Raw genomic sequence first — 18,858 nt, forward strand, 5'->3', positions numbered from 1 at the left:
CCAAACTCGAAAGCAACACCTCATTCTGTCTGGAAAGCCTCCACTTGATGGCATAAACATCAATTTCTCCAACATCCAACCCTCCCCTCCTCCTCTCTTTTTCCATTCCCCATACTGGTTCTCCTCTTACCCCTTCTGTCCTCCTCACCTGCCCAGCACCTCCCTCTGGTTCCTTCCCTTCCTCCCACAGTCCAGTCCACTCTCCTCCCCATCAGATTCCTTCTTCAGTCCTTTACCACTTCCATCTATCACCCCCAGCTTCACACCTCCTCCCTCCTCCCTACCCACACTCCCCCTCACCAATCACCCCCAGCTTCACACCTCCTCCCTCCTCCCTACCCACACTCCCCCTCACCTATCACCCCCAGCTTCTCACCTCATCCCTCCTCCCTACCCACACTCCCCCTCACCAATCACCCCCAGCTTCACACCTCCTCCCTCCTCCCTACCCACACTCCCCCTCACCTATCACCCCCAGCTTCTCACCTCATCCCTCCTCCCTACCCACACTCCCCCTCACCAATCACCCCCAGCTTCTCACCTCATCCCTCCTCCCTACCCACACTCCCCCTCACCTCATCCCTCCTCCCTACCCACACTGCCCCAGCTCCTCACCTCCTCCCTCCCCACACTCCCCCCTCACCTATCACCCCCAGCTTCTCACCTCATCCCTCCTCCCTACCCACACTCCCCCTCACCTCATCCCTCCTCCCTACCCACACTTCCCCCTCACCTATCACCCCCAGCTTCTCACCTCATCCCTCCTCCCTACCCACACTCCCCCCTCACCTATCACCCCCAGCTTCTCACCTCATCCCTCCTCCCTACCCACACTCCCCCTCATAAATCACCCCCAGCTTCTCACCTCATCCCTCCTCCCTACCCACACTCCCCCTCACCTCATCCCTCCTCCCTACCCAAACTGCCCCAGCTCCTCACCTCATCCCTCCTCCCTACCCACACTCCCCCTCACCTCATCCCTCCTCCCTACCCACACTGCCCCAGCTCCTCACCTCATCCCTCCTCCCTACCCACACTCCCCCTCACCTCATCCCTCCTCCCTACCCACACTCCCCCCTCACCTATCACCCCCAGCTTCTCACCTCATCCCTCCTCCCTACCCACACTCCCCCTCACCTCATCCCTCCTCCCAACCCACACTCCCCCAGCTCTTCACCTCATCCCTCCTCCACACCCACACTCCCCCTCACCTATCAATACCCAGCTCCTCACATCCCTCCTCCCCACCCACACTCCCCCTCACCTATCACCCCCAGCTCCTCACCTCCTCCCTACCCACACTCCCCCTCACCTATCACCCCCCAACTTCTCACCTCATCCCTCCTCCCTACCCACCACTCACCTCACCTATCACCCCCAGCTTCTCACCTCATCCTTCCTCCCCACCAACACTACCCCCTCACCTATCACCCCCAGCTTCTCACTTCATCCCTCCTCCCTACCCACACTCCCCCTCACCTATCACCCCCTTCTCACCTCATCCCTCCTCCCTACCCACGCTCCCCCCTCACCTATCACCCCCAGCTTCTCACCTCATCCCTCCTCCCCACCCACACTCCCCCCTCACCTATCACCCTCTGCTTCTCAGCTCATCCCTCCACCCTACCCACACTCCCCCTCACCAATCACCCCCGAGCTCACCTCATCCTTCCTCCCCACCCACACTCCCCCTCACCTATCACCCCCAGCTTCTCACCTCATCCCTCCTCCCTACCCACACTCCCCCTCACCTATCACCCCCAGCTTCTCACCTCATCCCTCCTCCCTACCCACACACCCCCCTCACCAATCACCCCCCAGCTTCTCACCTCCTCCCTCCTCCCTACCCACACTCCCCCTCACCTATCACCCCCAGCTTCTCACCTCATCCCTCCTCCCTACCCACACTCCCCCTCACCTATCACCCCCAGCTTCTCACCTCCTCCCTCCTCCCTACCCACACTCCCCCTCACCAATAACCCCAGCTTCTCACCTCATCCCTCCTCCCTACCCACACTCCCCCTCACCTCATCCCTCCTCCCTACCCACACTCCCCCTCACCTATCACCCCCAGCTTCTCACCTCATCCCTCCTCCCTACCCACACTCCCCCTCACCTCATCCCTCCTCCCTACCCACACTCCCCCTCACCTATCACCCCCAGCTTCTCACCTCATCCCTCCTCCCTACCCACACTCCCCCCTCACCAATCACCCCCCAGCTTCTCACCTCATCCCTCCTCCCTACCCCCACTCCCCCTCACCTATCACCCCCAGCTTCTCACCTCATCCCTCCTCCCTACCCCCACTCTCTCCTCACCTCATCCATCCTCCTCCCCCACACTCCCCCTCACCTATCACCCCCAGCTTCTCACCTCATCCCTCCAACCTACCCACACTCCCCCTCACCTATCAACCCCAGCTCCTCACCTCATCACCCCTTCCTACCCACACTCCCCCTCACCTATCAACCCCAGCTCCTCACCTCATCCCTCCTCCCTACCCACACTCCCCTCACCTATCACCCCCAGCTTCTCACCTCCTCCCTCCTCCCTACCCACACTCCCCCCTCACCTATCACCCCCCCCCCGTTTGCTCCCCTCCCCCTCCCCACCTTATTCTGGCTTCTTTCCCCTTTCCATTCCTGATGAAGGGTCCTGACCTGAAACATCGTCTGTTTATCCCCTTCCAGAGATGCCTAACCTGCTGGGTTCCACCGCCCCTCCCTCACCACTGTCCCTCCCTCAGTGCCTCCGTCCCTCAGTAATACTTTTCTAATAACACAGCATACTTTCCTCTCTCCCCTCCCCACCCTAACCCCCCCCGCCCCCCTTTGGGACATGCACTCTTCTTTCCCCGGAAAATGAAGCGGTGTTTGCTGAACTCTACCCCCACCCCACCCTGGTCCATGTGATTAATCTCTCTCTCTCTCTCTCTGCGCCTTCCCCACCCCACTTGCCCATCTCTGCAGCTCAGAAAGTGGAAGCAGGCTGTGCTGAGGAAGTCCCAGGGTAGGTTCTGTTTTTCAGAGTCACTGGGCACTGACGGATTTCCGGAAGTAGCTCAGCATAAATGGGATGTCTGTGATCTGTGGGCACAGAATGATTCAGAATTCCCCCCTCTGAGTTAAAACACGACGAGCTGTAAATATTGGAACTGCAAACTCAGAACAAAACCAACTCCCTCCTTTTAGATCAAATTATGTAGTGTTAAATGATGCAGTATTATGCAATTTACCCCACAATGTAGGACACGGGACAGTACAGCCCAGAAACAGTCCCTTCAGCCCAGACTGTTGTGACAAATTAAATTAGTAACCAAAGCCCGAACTAAACTAATTGCTTCTAACCCAGGTTCAATTCCCACCACTGTCTGTAAGGAGTTTGTACATTTTCCCTGTGACTCTGTGGATTTCCTCCGGGTGCTCCAGTTTCCTCCCACAGACCAAAGATGGACCAGTAGATAGATGGATGGATAGAAATTCAGATAGATTAGATAGATACTGTATATGGATAGATGGATGAGATCGATAGACAGATTGATACATGGATAGATAGATGGATAGATACTTTATACCTTATTGTCGCCAAACAATTGAAACTAGAATGTACAATCATCATAGCGATATTTGATTCTGCGCTTCCCGCTCCCCTGAGTACAAATCGATAGTAAATATTAAAAATTTAAATTGTAAATCATAAATAGAAAATAGAAAATGGAAAGTATGGTAGTGCAAAAAAACGGAGAGGCAGGTCCGGATATTTGGAGGGTACGGCCCAGATCCCGGTCAGGATCCGTTCAGCAGCCGTTCACAGTTGGAAAGAAGCTGTTCCCAAATCTGGCCGTACAAGTCTTCAAGCTCCTGAGCCTTCTCCCGAAGGGAAGAGGGACAAAAAGTATGTTGGCTGGGTGGATCGTGTCCTTGATTATCCTGGCAGCACTGCTCTGACAGCGTGCAGTGTGAAGTTAGTCCAAGGATGGAAGATTGGTTTGTGTGATGTGCTGTGCCATGTTCACGATCTTCTGCAGCTTCTTCCGGTCTTGGACAGGACAACTTCCATACCAGGTTGTGATGCACCCTAGAAGAATGCTTTCTACGGTGCATCTATAAAAATTAGTGAGGGTTTTAGGGGACAGGCCAGATTTCTTTCGTTTTCTCAGGAAGTAAAGGTGCTGGTGGGCCTTCTTGGCAGTGAACTCTGCTTGGTTGGACCAAGTCAGGTCATTTGTGATATTGACCCAGAGGAACTTAAAGCTTTTGACCTGTTCCACTTGCGTACCACTGATGTAAATTGGGTCATGCGGTCAGCTACTCCTTCCGAAGTCAACAACCAATTCCTTCGTCTTGCTGACGTTGAGGGATAGGTTATTGTCTTCGCACCATGCCACCAGGTTCTTAATTTCCTCTCTGTACTCAAACTCATCATTACCCGAGATACGGCATACAATTGTTGTGTCATCAGGATAGATAGATAGATGGATAGATAGATAGATCAAAGAAAATACCATCTGACCTTCATGTCCCTGTCTAAGAGCCTTGGAATATCTTTACAATACCTGCCTCCACCACCATTCCTGCAAGTCTCACTCTCTATTTAAAAACTTGCCCCACACATCTCCTTGAACTTAACCCCTCTCACTTGAAATGTATGCCTTCCAATATTAGATATTTCAACCCTGGGGATAAAATTCTGGCTGTCTCTGTCTCTCATAATTTTATAAAACTCTGTCAGGTCTCCCCTCAAACTAATGATGCTCAGAAAAAGCAATCCAAGTTTGTCTAACCTCTCCTTATAGCACGTGCCCTCTAATCCAGGCAACATGCTGGGAAACTGAGTCCTGATGAAAGGTCCTGGCATAAAACATCGGCAGTTTACTCATTTCCATAGATGCTGCCTGGACTGCTGAGTTCCTCCAGCATTTTATATGTATTGCTTCTAGTAAACCTCTCCTGCACCCTTCAAAGCCTATAATTCTTATAATGGGGCAACCAGAATTGAATGAAATGCTCCAGATGCAGCCTAACTACAGTTTAATATATCTGTAAAATAATGGTGTGGATTTGGAAAGACAAGCAGTCACTGTGTCTGTGGTACCTCAGGGAGCCTAGTGGTGGCGCTGCCGAGCAGGGTGTGCATACCCACCACTGCCATCTGGAGGCGGTCGCTGTTCCTGCAGCAAAATGTCGCCATTCGTTGGGTAGGTAAAGTTTTCAAAGGGACAATGAAGCACCAATTTCCAGAGAGACGAGGCCAAGAGCATTCGGACTGGTTGCATTACAACCTGGTATATTTATTTATTTAGTGATACAATGCAGACTCGGTCCTTCTGACCCCTCGAGTCACACCACCCAGCAACCCCTGACAACCCCAAAATGGATCATCTCTGATCGAATGGCAGACCAGACTCGATGGTCCAAATGGCCTAATTCTGCTCCTGTGTGTGTATGGAAACTCCAATAGATTAATAGAGGCTGCAGAGGGTTGTAAACTCAACCATCTCCACCACAAACACAATCCTCCACAGCATCGAGGACATCTCCAAGAGCTGGTTCCCATCACTAAGGTAGCATCCATCTCTAAGGACCCTCACTCTTATGTTTTGTAGCTCCAGAAATTAATCAAAAGGAAAACACTGGGCCAGGAGATACGTGTCTGCTCTAAGTTTTACTTTAGTGAGGTGGGCACATGGTGGCATAATGATGTATGCCATTCACATACTTTTACATATAACCCATAACGTCACGGTCCGGTCCGTGAAGTCCGCATTCCGGTTCTCGGTCCGGTCCGTGGACTCCGGACTCCAGGTCTTCCGGCTGTCCCTTGTTTCAGCTGGGCTTAATCATAGGCACCTGATGCTCGTCTTGGGGCTGAAATATATAAGTGGCCCTGGGTTCCAGTGCGGGTGCTGGTTTTGTCAGTACCTCCTTAGAGTAACCTGCTGGTGGAAGGCTAGAGCAGCCATTAATGATCTCTGGGCCCGGTTGGAGGATCACTGCTTCATGAAGCCTTGTTGTCTCTTGTTGGAGTAGTCATTGTGGTATGGATTTGTCTGTTTCTGGGGCTAACTGAGTGGCTGTGTTCCACTGGAGCTGGATATGGATTTGGCTGTTTCTGTGGCTGCCCTGAGACTTGGAGCCACCCTGGACTAAGCTCCCTTCCTGTCCTAGGTAAGTCAGGCCATCCTTGCTGTTACCCTGTGGTTGGATCTGTCCCTTCTAGTCTTCACCTCCGTTGGGTAAGTCAGGCTGTCTTTGCCATTTCCCGAAGGCTGGACTGTTCCCTTTCCCTCTCCAGCTGAATCCCTGACAGTTTTCTTGGTGGTTTACCTCGGCAGTTATCCTGGCCCAGCGTCCAAGGAAAGGTCCCGGCCCTGTGTTCCAAGAAGGAGTGCCTCGTCCCGCCCAGGAGTGCCTTGTCCCGCCCAGGAGTGCCTCAAAGAATCCAAGCCTGCGTCCAGTCCTGGGTGAGACTAGAACTAGAGGTTAATGGGGTTAAGGGTGAAAAGTGAAGTGTTTAAGAGGAACATGAGGGAGAACTTCACTCAGGGGGTGAGGAGAGTGTGGAATGAGCTCCCAGCAGAAGTGGTGGGTGTGAGTTGATTGCAGCTTCTAAGAGAAATTTGTATAAGTCTATGGATGGGAGGTGTATGGAGGACTATGGTCCAGGTGTGGGTTGACAGGACTAGGCAGCGTTAAAAGCTTGGCACAAACTAGATGGGCCAAAGGGCTTGTTTCTGAGCTATAGTGCTCTATGACTTTATAAGATGACAATCAGCTAATTTGTTCTGAGTTCAAAGGCAAGGCTTCCTTCCATGAGAGATATCAGAGAGCCCAATGTGTTTTTAAATGGTCACCCCACAGTTCCACAGCCACCCATTTCAATCAAGTGGCAGAGGTGGGTACAACTACGACATTTAAAATACATTTGGACAGGTACATGGATAGGAAAGTTTTAAAGGGATATGGGTCAAAATGCAAGCAAACAGGACTGGCTAGAATATAGTCTGCAATTTCACCACACTTCCAATATAAACGTCTTATTAAAATAACCAATTAGTTTAACTTCCTCAATGAATTCACCCAGAATAAAGGGAGGTCCATTTAGAACAGAGATGAGGAGGAATTTCTTTAGCCAAAGAATGGTGAATCTGTGGAAGCCAAGTCATTGGGTCTATTTAAAGCGGAGGTTGATAGGTTTTTGATTAGTCAGGGCATCGAAGGTTACAGGGAGAAAGCAGAAAGCAGGAGACTGGGTTTGCGAGGGATAATAAATCGGTCATGATGGAATGGCAGAATAGATGTGATGGGCAGAATGGCCTGATACTGCCTCTATGTCTTATGGTCTTGTGAGCCTACTCCATTCCCATCCTCCTGCCCTTGCTTAAACTAATCCGTCAGCTTGAACAATCTTTGCTGACTGTTACATCTCTCAGCTCCGGCACCATCCTTACTAATCTTCCTTCAACTTTGCAGGGCTGGAGGTCTGTCTGAGTGTGAGGGTGAGGGGGCAGGGAGGAAAGGGGCTTGCCTTGCTGTCATTGTTGTTGTATCTGTTGTTCTGCTGAGTATTGTGAATGTGCTGTGCCACTGCCGGAATGTGTGGGAACACTTGTGGGCTGCCCCCAGCACATCCCTTACGTTCTGTTACTTGCTAACGCAAACGACCCAGATCACTGAATGTTTCAATGTACACACACGTGATAAATAAATCAATCTGAATCCCCAATGGACAGCTTGAACCAATAAACCCCACTGTCCTCTCTCGACCGCTCACCAATAACTCATTTATTAAGAGATACAGGCGGAATTGGCCCTTCTAGCTCACCCAGCCACACTGCCCAGCGACCCTGGACTAATCACGATGATTTACAATGACCAACCAACCTAATAACCAATATTAGGGTATTGGGCTGTGGGAGGAAACCAGAGCACCTGGAGGAAACATAGAAACATAGAAAATAGGTGCAGGAGTAGGCCATTCGGCCCTTCGAGCCTGCACCGCCATTTATTATGATCATGGCTGATCATCCAACTCAGAACCCCGCCCCAGCTTTCCCTCCATACCCCCTGACCCCTGTAGCCACAAGGGCCATATCTAACTCCCTCTTAAATATAGCCAATGAACTGGCCTCAACAGTTTCCTGTGGCAGAGAATTCCACAGATTCACCACTCTCTGTGTGAAGAAGTTTTTCCTAATCTCGGTCCTAAAAGGCTTCCCCTCTATCCTCAAACTGTGACCCCTCGTTCTGGACTTCCCCAACATCGGGAACAATCTTCCTGCATCTAGCCTGTCCAATCCCTTTAGGATCTTATACGTTTCAATCAGATCCCCCCTCAATCTTCTAAATTCCAACGAGTACAAGCCCAGCTCATCCAGTCTTTCTTCATATGAAAGTCCTGCCATCCCAGGAATCAATCTGGTGAACCTTCTTTGTACTCCCTCTATGGCAAAGATGTCTTTCCTCAGATTAGGGGACCAAAACTGCACACAATACTCCAGGTGTGGTCTCACCAAGGCCTTGTACAACTGCAGTAGTACCTCCCTGCTCCTGTACTCGAATCCTCTCGCTATAAATGCCAGCATACCATTCGCATGTTTGTGCTTGTCCAATGTCTCACCACCACTGTGGACAGTACTGTAAAGGGTTAACCTTTGTGCTTGTCTAATGTCTCACCACCTCTGTGGACAGTACTGTAAAGGGTTAATCTTTGTGCTTGACCAATGTCTCACCACCACTAGACAGTACTGCAAATGGTTAATCTTTGTGCTTGTTCAATGTCTCACCACCACTGTGGCCTTGAACATAACAGAAGTGGCTGCAGGAGCTTTGATTTTGATGGTGGGAACACAGTATGAAAATGCAATATCCTGTGGGTACATTATGAAAATTGGTTGAACACAGGGTTGGAACTCGTGAAGAGAGGTGATGGGGAAGTTACTGTAAGGCAAAGATAGCCTGGGGCCTTTGTAGTCAAGCAAGACCTTTGAAGTGAGACCACTGGAGACCCCTCTGCTTACTACAGATGAGATCATGTGTACTCAAGCCTCTGTAGTTTTTTCCAGAAAGGAAAAAGCATAGGATCCCTTTACAACAATAAGGGGTGCTAGAGACAGATGAGATCGGAGTATAGGAAAGATGTGAAACACACCCAACAACTAAGGCTCTATTGTCTTTACTAACTTCAAAATATCATCGGCTATCTGCTTGAAGTTTCAATTAACTTTAACACCTCTATTGTAAATGGCAATTGATTTTGCGAGTAATGAATTCAAACATCCACAATTTACAAACATCAATATTGGTAAGTAATAAGTCAACTCTGTTTCAAAATAGCAGTTTTGTGTTCATGCTTCAGAACAGTCTGAGTGACAGGGGCCCATGTTCTCCTTCAGCACAGTAAGATAAGAGGAATGTTTGAGTTGTAAGAGTGCGCGTGTTCAGAGTCCGTGTTCCCAAGCGGGAATCAGTGCTGCTCCCAAGTGTCCGCTTGGCGGAAGACAAGCTGTACTATGTTCAACTGTAGACTCCAGCAATGTTCATGGACTCAGGGATTTGGAGAGTATTTTACTGATATCTTTATGTGCTCTTTGGGTTTTGTGCTGTGTATGATTGTTGGTACTGTTTTGCATCTTGCCCCCTGGAATAATGCTGTTTGGTTTGACTATAAAGGCATCCGTTAATCTTGCGAGACCATGGATCTGCACCTGGAAAGTCTTCACTCTCCAGGGCGCAGGCCTGGGCACAGTTGTATGGAAGACCAGCAGTTGCCCCTGCTGCAAGTCTCCCCTCTCCACGCCACCGATGTTGTCCAAGGGAAGGGCATTAGGACCCATACAGCTTGGCACCAGTGTCGTCGCAGAGCAATGTGTGATTAAGTGCTCGAGGACACAACACGCTGCCTCAGCTGGGGCTCGAACTCACGACCTTAAGGCCGCTAGTCCAATGCCTTAACCACTTGGCCACGTGCCCACATATATGGTTTGACTATATACATGGGTATTCATGTACAGTTGAATGACAATTAAACTTCTAGGCCAAGGTAATTTAGTTATTTTATTATCAGTGATAGGTTCTAATTCGGTGGTTTGAGATGGTGCTAATGCAGCGGTTCACTTACTGCAGAGTTGCATATCAGTGGAGAGGGTATAAAAGAGCGGTTGAGAGGGGGTGCTTCAGGGTTTCAACGTGCTGGTCACGAACAGCAGAGCAGCTCGGTAGAATGGGAGGTGTGCTGCAGTGAGAGGGGCCAACACATACCCATTTTAATGCTTGCTCTGCTCTGTTGTAATACATGTAGTTTTGTAGTTGTAAGTAGATCATTGGAGTTTGTATCTTTCTCAACGAGTCGGATCCAAGAACCTCTTGATTTAACAAAACACTTATCCAATCGAACACATTGCAACGTGACAGTGAAAATCAGTTTATTTGATAATGTCACCACACAGAGAATCTGTACAAGTGGCTCCAGAAATCCTGGTAAAATCTAAACTACAAAAATACTGCTCTGATGGTGGAGAGAAAGAACAGCTGAAGTCTGAGGAAAATAGAGACAATGAGTTACAAAAACCACAACACAGAACAAGGAAATTCTCACCTTCAGTTAAACCCAGACTGACAGCTCAACGTGGTTGATGTGCTTTAACGTTTGGAGTCTCCAGCATCCTTGCCCTTAGCCCCTCCATTCTGAAACACCGTCCCAAGGTCAGGAGAGCAGAGAGTCATTCCCGATCTGTTCACTGCAATGTGGAAGGTCACTCAAGGAGAATGTGGAAAACTTCCTTCTGGGGAGAATTGACTTTTTAATTGGCTAAATGTTTAAGGGGAACATGAGAGGGAACTTCAGAGAGAGTGGTGAGAGTGTGGAACAAATTGGCAGCTGAAGTGGTGGATGCAGACATGTCTAAGAGAAATTTGGATAGGTATATGGAAGGGAGGTGTATGGAGGGTTATGGTCCAGATTTAGGTCAATGAGACTAGGTTAATAATTTGGCACAGACTAGATGGGCCAAAGGGTTTGTTTTGGTGCTGTAGTGTTCTATAACTCTATCAAGAATGTAGGAGCAAAGAGGATGTGTTACAGTCCACAGTCCTATGATAATTCCTCCAGCAACCTCAGCAGTAGACAAACTCACAAAGGCAGCATCCGTCTTTAAGGAACCTCACCAGCAGGAACACACACTCTTCTCATTACTACCACCAAGGAGGTTGGGGAACCTGAAGACACACTCAATGATTCAGAAATAGGTTCTTGCCCTCAGCCACCAGATTTCTGAAAGGACAATGAACCCATGAACACCATTTCATTATTTTTCTGCCTTTTTTGCACTATATTTATTTTATATATATTGTATAGTTTTTATTACGTATTGAAATACTCTGCTGCCACATAACAAATTTCATGACATATGCCAGTGACCAGTACTTGGAAACTTCCGGTAAACGTGTGCGAATGTGGTGGTCTCTCGGGTCAACCGAAGGTGCTTTTTCTCTTTGTACAATTAGTTCTTTTACGATCGAAATACAATTCTACTCCAAGAACGTTGGGTACTGCAGGGCTACTCCATCAGTGAGCCCGCCCATTGATCGGGGTAGCTGGACTGATGTCGAAGTTGGCATATCGGAGAGACAGCCAGCCAAGGTGTTGAAGGAGCCCGTTGGGCTATCAGAGGAACCGGTTTGGCTACCAGGGTGATGACCTGGCTACAGTCTGTGTTGCTGCCCACTAGTCTGAAGCATCGAAGTTGGTGCAGTATAACCGTGGGAGAGTGTCTCGGACATCTCACCAGCGATCGCAAGACTCTGTTGGGCAGTGCCGCAGGTTTGTTACCCTTCTCTGGTGGAGGGACAGTTGACATGGGAGGCGTGTAGCCTCGGTTGTAGCAAGAACTAGGCCTCAAGCCTCGGGCTTGCCTGCTGCTGCAGACCAGGCGAGAGATGCAGAAGCTTTACAGCGTGGTGTTCAAGTTCAGCTAGGGCCTGGCCTCTCCCATCAGTGCTACCCTCCCGGTGTAGTGACGTGCTGGATTGTGTGCGTATGTACACTGCCGGGCGACTGTATTGTCGATCGCTGGACATTGTCGCTCAGGGTTTTAGACTATGTCAATGTGTTTTTGTTCCCTCGAGTGAATATACTTTGCTCAATATCTTCAATTATGTTATTCACTATTTTAGAATGATTGCTACTTTTCAATGTTGTGCGCCTTGGTCCGAGAGGAATGCTGTAGTGTTCAGCTGTGTCTATGTATAGTCTGAATGGTAATTAAACCTGATCCTGATTCTGGATTGAACCTCTGGCCTCAGAGTGGGGTAGAATCACCCACCTACAGTGCCCCTGTCATGGCAGCAGATGTCTCTGCCAGGGGAAGGCGTGGGGACAAGTCTGGTCCACCAACTTCAAAACAGTACTTCCTGTACATAGTTTCCTGCACTTTGACCCGCATCACAGTATCTGGAACTGTGGCTAGTTTGAACCTTAGTATGTGGCCCAGAGGGTTTGTCATAGTTAATGGCATCTAATTTATGGAAACATGAGACTACACTGCCCAAGCTCATTGTAATCTGCAAATGCCGAGGTAGAATAGGTATGGAGAGGATGTTTCTTATAGTGGCAGAGACCAGGACCAGAGGGCACAACCTCAGAATAGAGGGACATCCGTTTAGAACAGAGATGAGGAGGAATCTCTTTAGCCAGAGGGTGGTGAATTTGTGGAATTCATTGCCACAGACGGCTGTGGAGGCCAAGTCATTGAGAATATTTAAAGCGGAGATTGGTGAGTTCTTGATTAGTCAGGGCATCAAAGATTATGGGGAGAAGGCAGGAGACTGGGGTTGAGAGATATAAAATGGCAGAACAGACTCAATGGGCCAAATGGCCGAATTCTGCTCCTATGTCTTATGGTCTATGGTCTAATAGGCACTTCAGGTGACATTTCCAGCAGCTTCTATTGTGCACAGACAATGCACAAAATTAAAACAGTTCCATTCTTCCTTCGACAAGGAGCTATTTGGTTTATAATCAACACAAGCGGACGTTTCCCGTGGAAGGAGGTGGTGGGTGGGTGAGGTGATTTTATTCCAGACGTGGTGGTGGGAAGGGAACGGAACCTTGCTATGACGTTCTCTCCAACTCCTCGTCCCCGTTCTCCCACTCCATCAGCAATCAGGAGAGTAGGGGATGTGTCACATTAAATCAGAGCACTGAGTGCAGGACTTGGGACGTTGTGTTGTACAAGGCATTGGTTTGGCTTCATTTACTCCGAATGAAGCGCAGTTCTGGTCACCTGCCTAAGAAAATCAATAAGATTGAAAGAGTACAGAGAAAATTTACAAGGATGCTACCACAGCTTAAGGACCCAAGTTACAGGGCAAGGCTGAACAGGTTAGGACTTTATTTGCCAGAGTGTAGGAGAATGAGGGGAGGTTTGACAGAAGTGTACACAGGTTGGAGGAGTGTGCATAGGGTAAATGCCAGTAGGCTGTTTCCACTGAGGCTGGGTGAGACTAGGTGATAGGCTAAAGGTGAAAGGTAAAATATTTAAGGGGAACCTGAGGGGAACTTCTTCTCTGAGGGTGGTGAGAGTGTGGAACGAGCTGACAGCATAAGCACTGGATGCAGGTTGATTTCGGCATTGAAGAGAAGTTTGGATAGGCACAAAGGGTGGGAGGACTACGGACGCTGTTCCCTCTACTGTTCCCATGCACGTAGCCTCTGTTGCTGCGCAGCTGAAATTTCCTTCTGGCTGCGTAAAAAATTTCCTGTTCAAAGCATTGGGTAGCCTGTGCAGCTGTAAAAAAAAAAAATAATAATAATCAGAGGGGTTGCTGGCTACAAGTCCTGGCATGAGTTGTTGGGAGTAGGCAGAATGACAATTTGGCACAGACTAGATGGGCCAAAGGGCCTGTTTCTGAGCTGTGACTCTAAATAAACAACAAATTTCACAACATGTGTCAGCAATAATAAGCCTGATTCTGAACCTGACAAGCTATTGATGTCAGGTCTCAGTACCTCTGACAAAACTGCACTGGACGGGAACCACAGCCCGGTTTGCTCTCACGCCTTTGAAATGAGGATTCCCACCAAAGAAGAGCTACAGTGCCTGGCTCTACCTCCTGCAGGCAAAATTAACCCCTTGATCGGCATTTCCAAAATAAAAAACAATCGTTGCCTCACGGCCTGTGGGAGCTTGCTATTGTATAACTTGCAGCTGCAACACACATTCCTGGTGAAGGGTCTCAGCTGAAGACCCTGGGCGTCCATTTCCTCCACAGGTGCTGCCTGACCCCACGAGTTCCTCCAGCATTTTGTTTGTGCTGCTCCAGATTTCCAGCATCTGCAGAACTTCACGTCTCCTCGCTGGCCGTAGAACACTTTGGGCCCTGCTGTAAATGTCAATGGTCCTATCAAAAAAGCAAGTCACTGTCTTTGCCTATTAAAGAACAGATCTGTTAATATTTAGATTCAGTAACTTTGTCTTGCAATAAATAGCCAGCTACTAACAATCCCAGTGTCCTGACAATCAGTAAACTGGAGATCCGTTTCAGTGTGTGCAAACCACCTTCTCAAACCATCTTCCTTTCACCAGCAGGGCAGGGGGGACTCGGCAGCTCTGTGGACACCAGGCTTGGGTGACCATGCAAGACGATCACACATCGGGTTCATCAAGAAACGGCAAAGTCAGGCAAGTCTTGGTGAGACAGAGAGACAGACAGACAGAAAGGGAGAGAGGGGGGAGAATGAGAGAGTGAGGAGACACAGACACAGGGAGAGAGAGATAGAGACGGAAAGAGATGTGGACATAGAGAGAGAGAGAAAGAGAGAGTAAGCTGGAGAACGAGAGCCAGAGGGAGGAAGACAGCTTTGTGTGTGTGTGAGAGACAGGGAGGGAGAAAACGAGAGAAAGAGGGGGACATGGAGAGAAAGAGAGAGACAGACAAGGTTACAATCAATCTTTGGACTTTCTCATTAAGGAAAGGCAACCTGGCTGAAGACAACTGAACCAGACAGTGGGTGAGTGCATTTGTCTCCAAAGGCAATTGTGTTTGCAGTCGATGTTTAAATCGCAGGCGGGTGCAAATCGTGGCACGGTCAACTCCCCCTGCAGCCTCTGGGGACAGCACACTGCCCAACGTCCCTCTGCATAAAGTGCATTGCTGGCAGCAGGCTGGGGGTAGTCTCGGCTCACCGCCAACACCCTCCACCCCTCCACTCGCTCTTCTCCAAGTGTTGATTGCAAAGCGCACACACTTCTCATCAATAAATAAGTCTGGCTCGCACTGCCAACAGGTGAAGGAGGGACATCTCGGACAGGTGGGATGGAGAAGGTTGGAGCCGGGAACCGGGAGCCGGTTTTTCTGATCCAGTTGGGGAAACTCCTGCAAAAACAGGATAACTCCAATCGGCGGGTTGTTTTTTTATTCCATCTGCTCAAGAGATGTGGGCTTCAGAGGTCGAGCCAGCATTTAGTTGCCCGTCTGTAGTTAACCTCTGGTTGGGTAGCTTCTTGAACGATCGCAGTTGTTCGGACACGGAGACAAGGTTCTTGAGATAAAGGATGTTCGTTCCCTCAGCCGCTGGTCAAGCAGTCTGACCGGTCACTCCCTCGCTTGCTCTGCAGTGAGCAGAGGTGGGGCAGAAAGGGGAGGGGGAGGTGGGGGAAGAGGGAGGGGATCAGAATGGATGTCCTTCACTCTTCCAGCCTCTGTATCTCTGGCCGGCTCTCCACCTCCCCCCGCGACTCCGAGCGAGCCCGCGTGTACTCGCTGCCCTGCCCCGCTGCCTGCCTCGAACTGGACATCCGCCAGATCCTGATGGCCAGGTACGAGTTGACCACGTAAGCCCCCGTGGCCAGGAAGCCGAACACCTGTAGGGAGGGACAGAAGGAGAGACGGTGACCGGCGGCCCGAGAGAATACGGTATGTCACAAGATGGCGGCATGCAAGGTCAGAGTGGGGTCTCCGGCTCCAATCGATGGTGAAATTTCTTGTTTTGTGCAGCTTCACCAGCATTGGAAAACATTACTGATTATTACGAACACTAAATTCTGCAAGTCTACCTCCCTAGCCAGTAGAATAATGAAAGTGCTGTACCGTTACAGACTAAAGTGAATGATAAAGTTTAAGGGAAAGGGGGATTCTCAAGATTCCTGTAAACAATGGATTCAGTACCGGCTATGTTTGTGACTGCAGTGTGTTTGAATAATGTCTCACAGCTGCCTTCTTTGGAGCAAGATGATTAAAGTTTGCCCAGATCCACATAAGATATCTCTGGGCTTTTCACACCTTTTGATTTTGGCAAAAGGCAGTACCTGATGGAAATTAGACAGAACATTCCTTTCTTAATTAAAGCATAAATTTGATGTTCTTGGCTTTGTAATTAAGTTGTGGCTCCAGCAAACCAGGCAGGACATTTTCCTTTAATTAAGGTGGCTGGAGTGTCTAACAAATTGATTGTACTTTTGTATCAATAGTCCATTGACTTGGCCGGAATGGTTATCAAACTGATTGTTCTTTTGTATCAGTGGCCTTAACTTCCGTCGATTCTGATATTGGGCAGTGAACTTGTAGAACAGCCGGAGAGATGAGAAAGGTTCTTTCCCTGACATCGGGTCCAAGTTCACTCGCCGGCTGAGCTCGAAGAAATAAATGGGTGGAAAGATAAGTAACAATCTTTTTGTTCTGTTGTTATTTGATCTAGCAAAGTTACGTTTACATGTGGAGCGGGCTCTTGCTACAGGTCTCAAGAAAATCGAGGTCGTTAGCGGAGGGCGAGGACACAGAAGCACAGTAAGCACGCTGGTATTGAGGAAGGAGGTACAGGAGATCAGGACTGGGACTTCCAGACTGGGTAACAGCTTCTCCCCTCAGGCTGTGAGAATAATGAATACCCTGCCACCACTGGGGTCCTGTCACTAGGACAGCGAGCTGCTTACTGCACTTAAAATAATATTTTATTAATATTAACTTATTTATGGTCATAGATGTGCTGTGTGTGGAATATGTTTTGTGGGTGCACCGTGATCTGGAGGAATGTTGTTTCATTTGGTTGTATATATGTACAGTCAGATGACAATAAAGTTTGAACTTGAGGGGCATTTCACAAGGAAGTGGAAATCAAAAAGAAAATAAACTTCAGTGGTTACAGATCTAATATACAACAGACAATGGTGACTGGTCTCCTATCAGATTCCTTCTTCAACCCTTTACCTCTCCCACCTATCCCCTCCCAGCTTCTCACTTCATTCCCCCTCCACCTTCCCCCTCATCTGCTCTTACCTAACCCCTCCCCGCCTCCCTATTCTGGCTTCTTCCCCCGTTCTTTCCAGTCCTGGCAGGAGCGGGATAAGATGGCAACAAAGGTTTTTGCAGACCTTCCAATTTGTCTGTAAAACAGCTTATTTTTCTTTTGTCTTTTTTTTCCTTCTAAGGTTGCTGGGGTCCTGTCGGGGTCTGTGAACGACAGCTGAGTTCTTGGACTCCCCATGTGGCCTGGCACTTGGATATCTTCACGTGCAGCCTGGAAGACACGTGCCTTCGGTGTGTGGCGCCGTGAACGACCCAGTTCCTCATCGATTTCACCGACTGAAGCGTCACAGGAGACTGAAACATCGAGACAGCAGGCGGTGTGCGTTGCCGTCGGAAGGAGGCCCCTACCCTCCAGCAGTCCTTTCTCCCTCCCTGTTTAACAGTGAGTGAGTGCCTGTCGGTCCTTGAGTTGGATGGCTTGGAGAAGCAGCGCAAGATTGTAACTTTGAAACGGCAAGCTGCTGGTCTCTGTTGTTGCAGGAGCAAACTCTCTTTCCCTCACTAGAGAGAGAGAGAGAGAGAGGGGCTGTCTGAGATATCGAAGTGTTTTGGTTGTGGACTGTAGTTTTTGATGGGCCCTAGATCAAGGTCTCTTCGGGGGCTTTGCTATTGCTTGCATGGGGGGGTGGGTTGATGCATTTTCTGGTGCAAGTGGGGGGGAGGGGAGGGGGGGCTTTGGACTTCTGATGTTTCTGTCATTCATTCTTTGGGTTTTTTCTGCGTTGTGGATGTCTGTGAAGAGTAGGAATTTCAGGTTGTATTCTGTACATTTCTCTGATATTATATTGAACCATTGACAGCCCACATAAAGTCGCCTCGTTTTTCTTCTCCATAGATGCTGCCCAACCTGAATTCCTCTGTTTCATGTTTCGTATGGGAAGCATTGATAGAGTAGCCAGGGAATATCTTTTTTCCTGGGATGAAATGTCTAACACCAGAGGGCATGCATTTAAAGAGAGGTGGGGAGGGAGGTAATTTCAAAAGGGATGAGACAGAAAAGTGTTTTTACACAGGGAGGGGTGGGTGCCCAGAATGCAATGCCTGGGTGGTGGTAAAGCCAGATACATTAGAGAAATAGAGGGCTATGGGTAACCCAAAGTAATTTCTAAAGTACATGTTCAGCACAGTATTGTGGGCCGAAGGGCCTGTATTGTGCTGTAGGTTTTCTATGTTTCTATTAGACATTTAGATAGGCACATGAACATTGTGTAAGCAGAAGAGATTAGATTAGCTGGTTATCTGAATATTAATTTAATTGGTTCAGCACAACATTGTGGGCCGAAGGGCCTGTTTCTGTGCTTTCCTCAATGTTTTATGATTTCAATGATCTGGATGATAATGTGGTAAATTGGATCAGCAAGCTGAGGGTGAAGGACAAACTACTTGGTGAGGTTTACTCGTTTCAGTGCTGAACCGACTCTGCAGCTGCGGACTGCAAACATTGGGCTCCTGGACCGGCTTCACTCACCTCCGAGGCTGTGGATTCACTTTTAAAGACTCTGCGGCTCAAGTTCTGCGTGTCATTTGTTTACCTTTTTACTGTCTGCATGATTTG

General features: G+C 48.9%; 1 protein-coding gene and 1 long non-coding RNA gene across 3 annotated transcripts in view; one reads left to right on the plus strand and one right to left on the minus strand.

Moving 5' to 3' along the window:
• Nucleotides 1–10,411: 10,411 nt before the first annotated feature.
• cmtm4 (CKLF-like MARVEL transmembrane domain containing 4) overlaps nt 10,412–18,858 on the minus strand; it is an 86,976-nt gene continuing 78,529 nt past the window's right edge. The window contains exon 4 of one of the 2 annotated variants that reach the window (XM_063067239.1): nt 10,412–13,786. In XM_063067239.1, coding sequence (XP_062923309.1) covers nt 13,382–13,786 — 405 coding nt within the window. In that variant the 3' untranslated portion in view covers nt 10,412–13,381. Of the gene's footprint in view, nt 13,787–15,002; nt 15,863–18,858 lie in introns of those variants that run through there. The other variant, XM_063067240.1, reaches the window with a different exon arrangement.
• On the plus strand, nt 14,870–17,935 carry LOC134356345 (uncharacterized). Its single transcript, XR_010020340.1, has 3 exons — nt 14,870–15,009; nt 16,696–16,784; nt 17,426–17,935. It is a non-coding gene; the product is annotated as an uncharacterized LOC134356345 (long non-coding RNA).

This window comes from Mobula hypostoma, chromosome 14, assembly GCF_963921235.1.
Source record: "Mobula hypostoma chromosome 14, sMobHyp1.1, whole genome shotgun sequence".
Lineage (NCBI taxonomy): Eukaryota > Metazoa > Chordata > Chondrichthyes > Myliobatiformes > Myliobatidae > Mobula > Mobula hypostoma.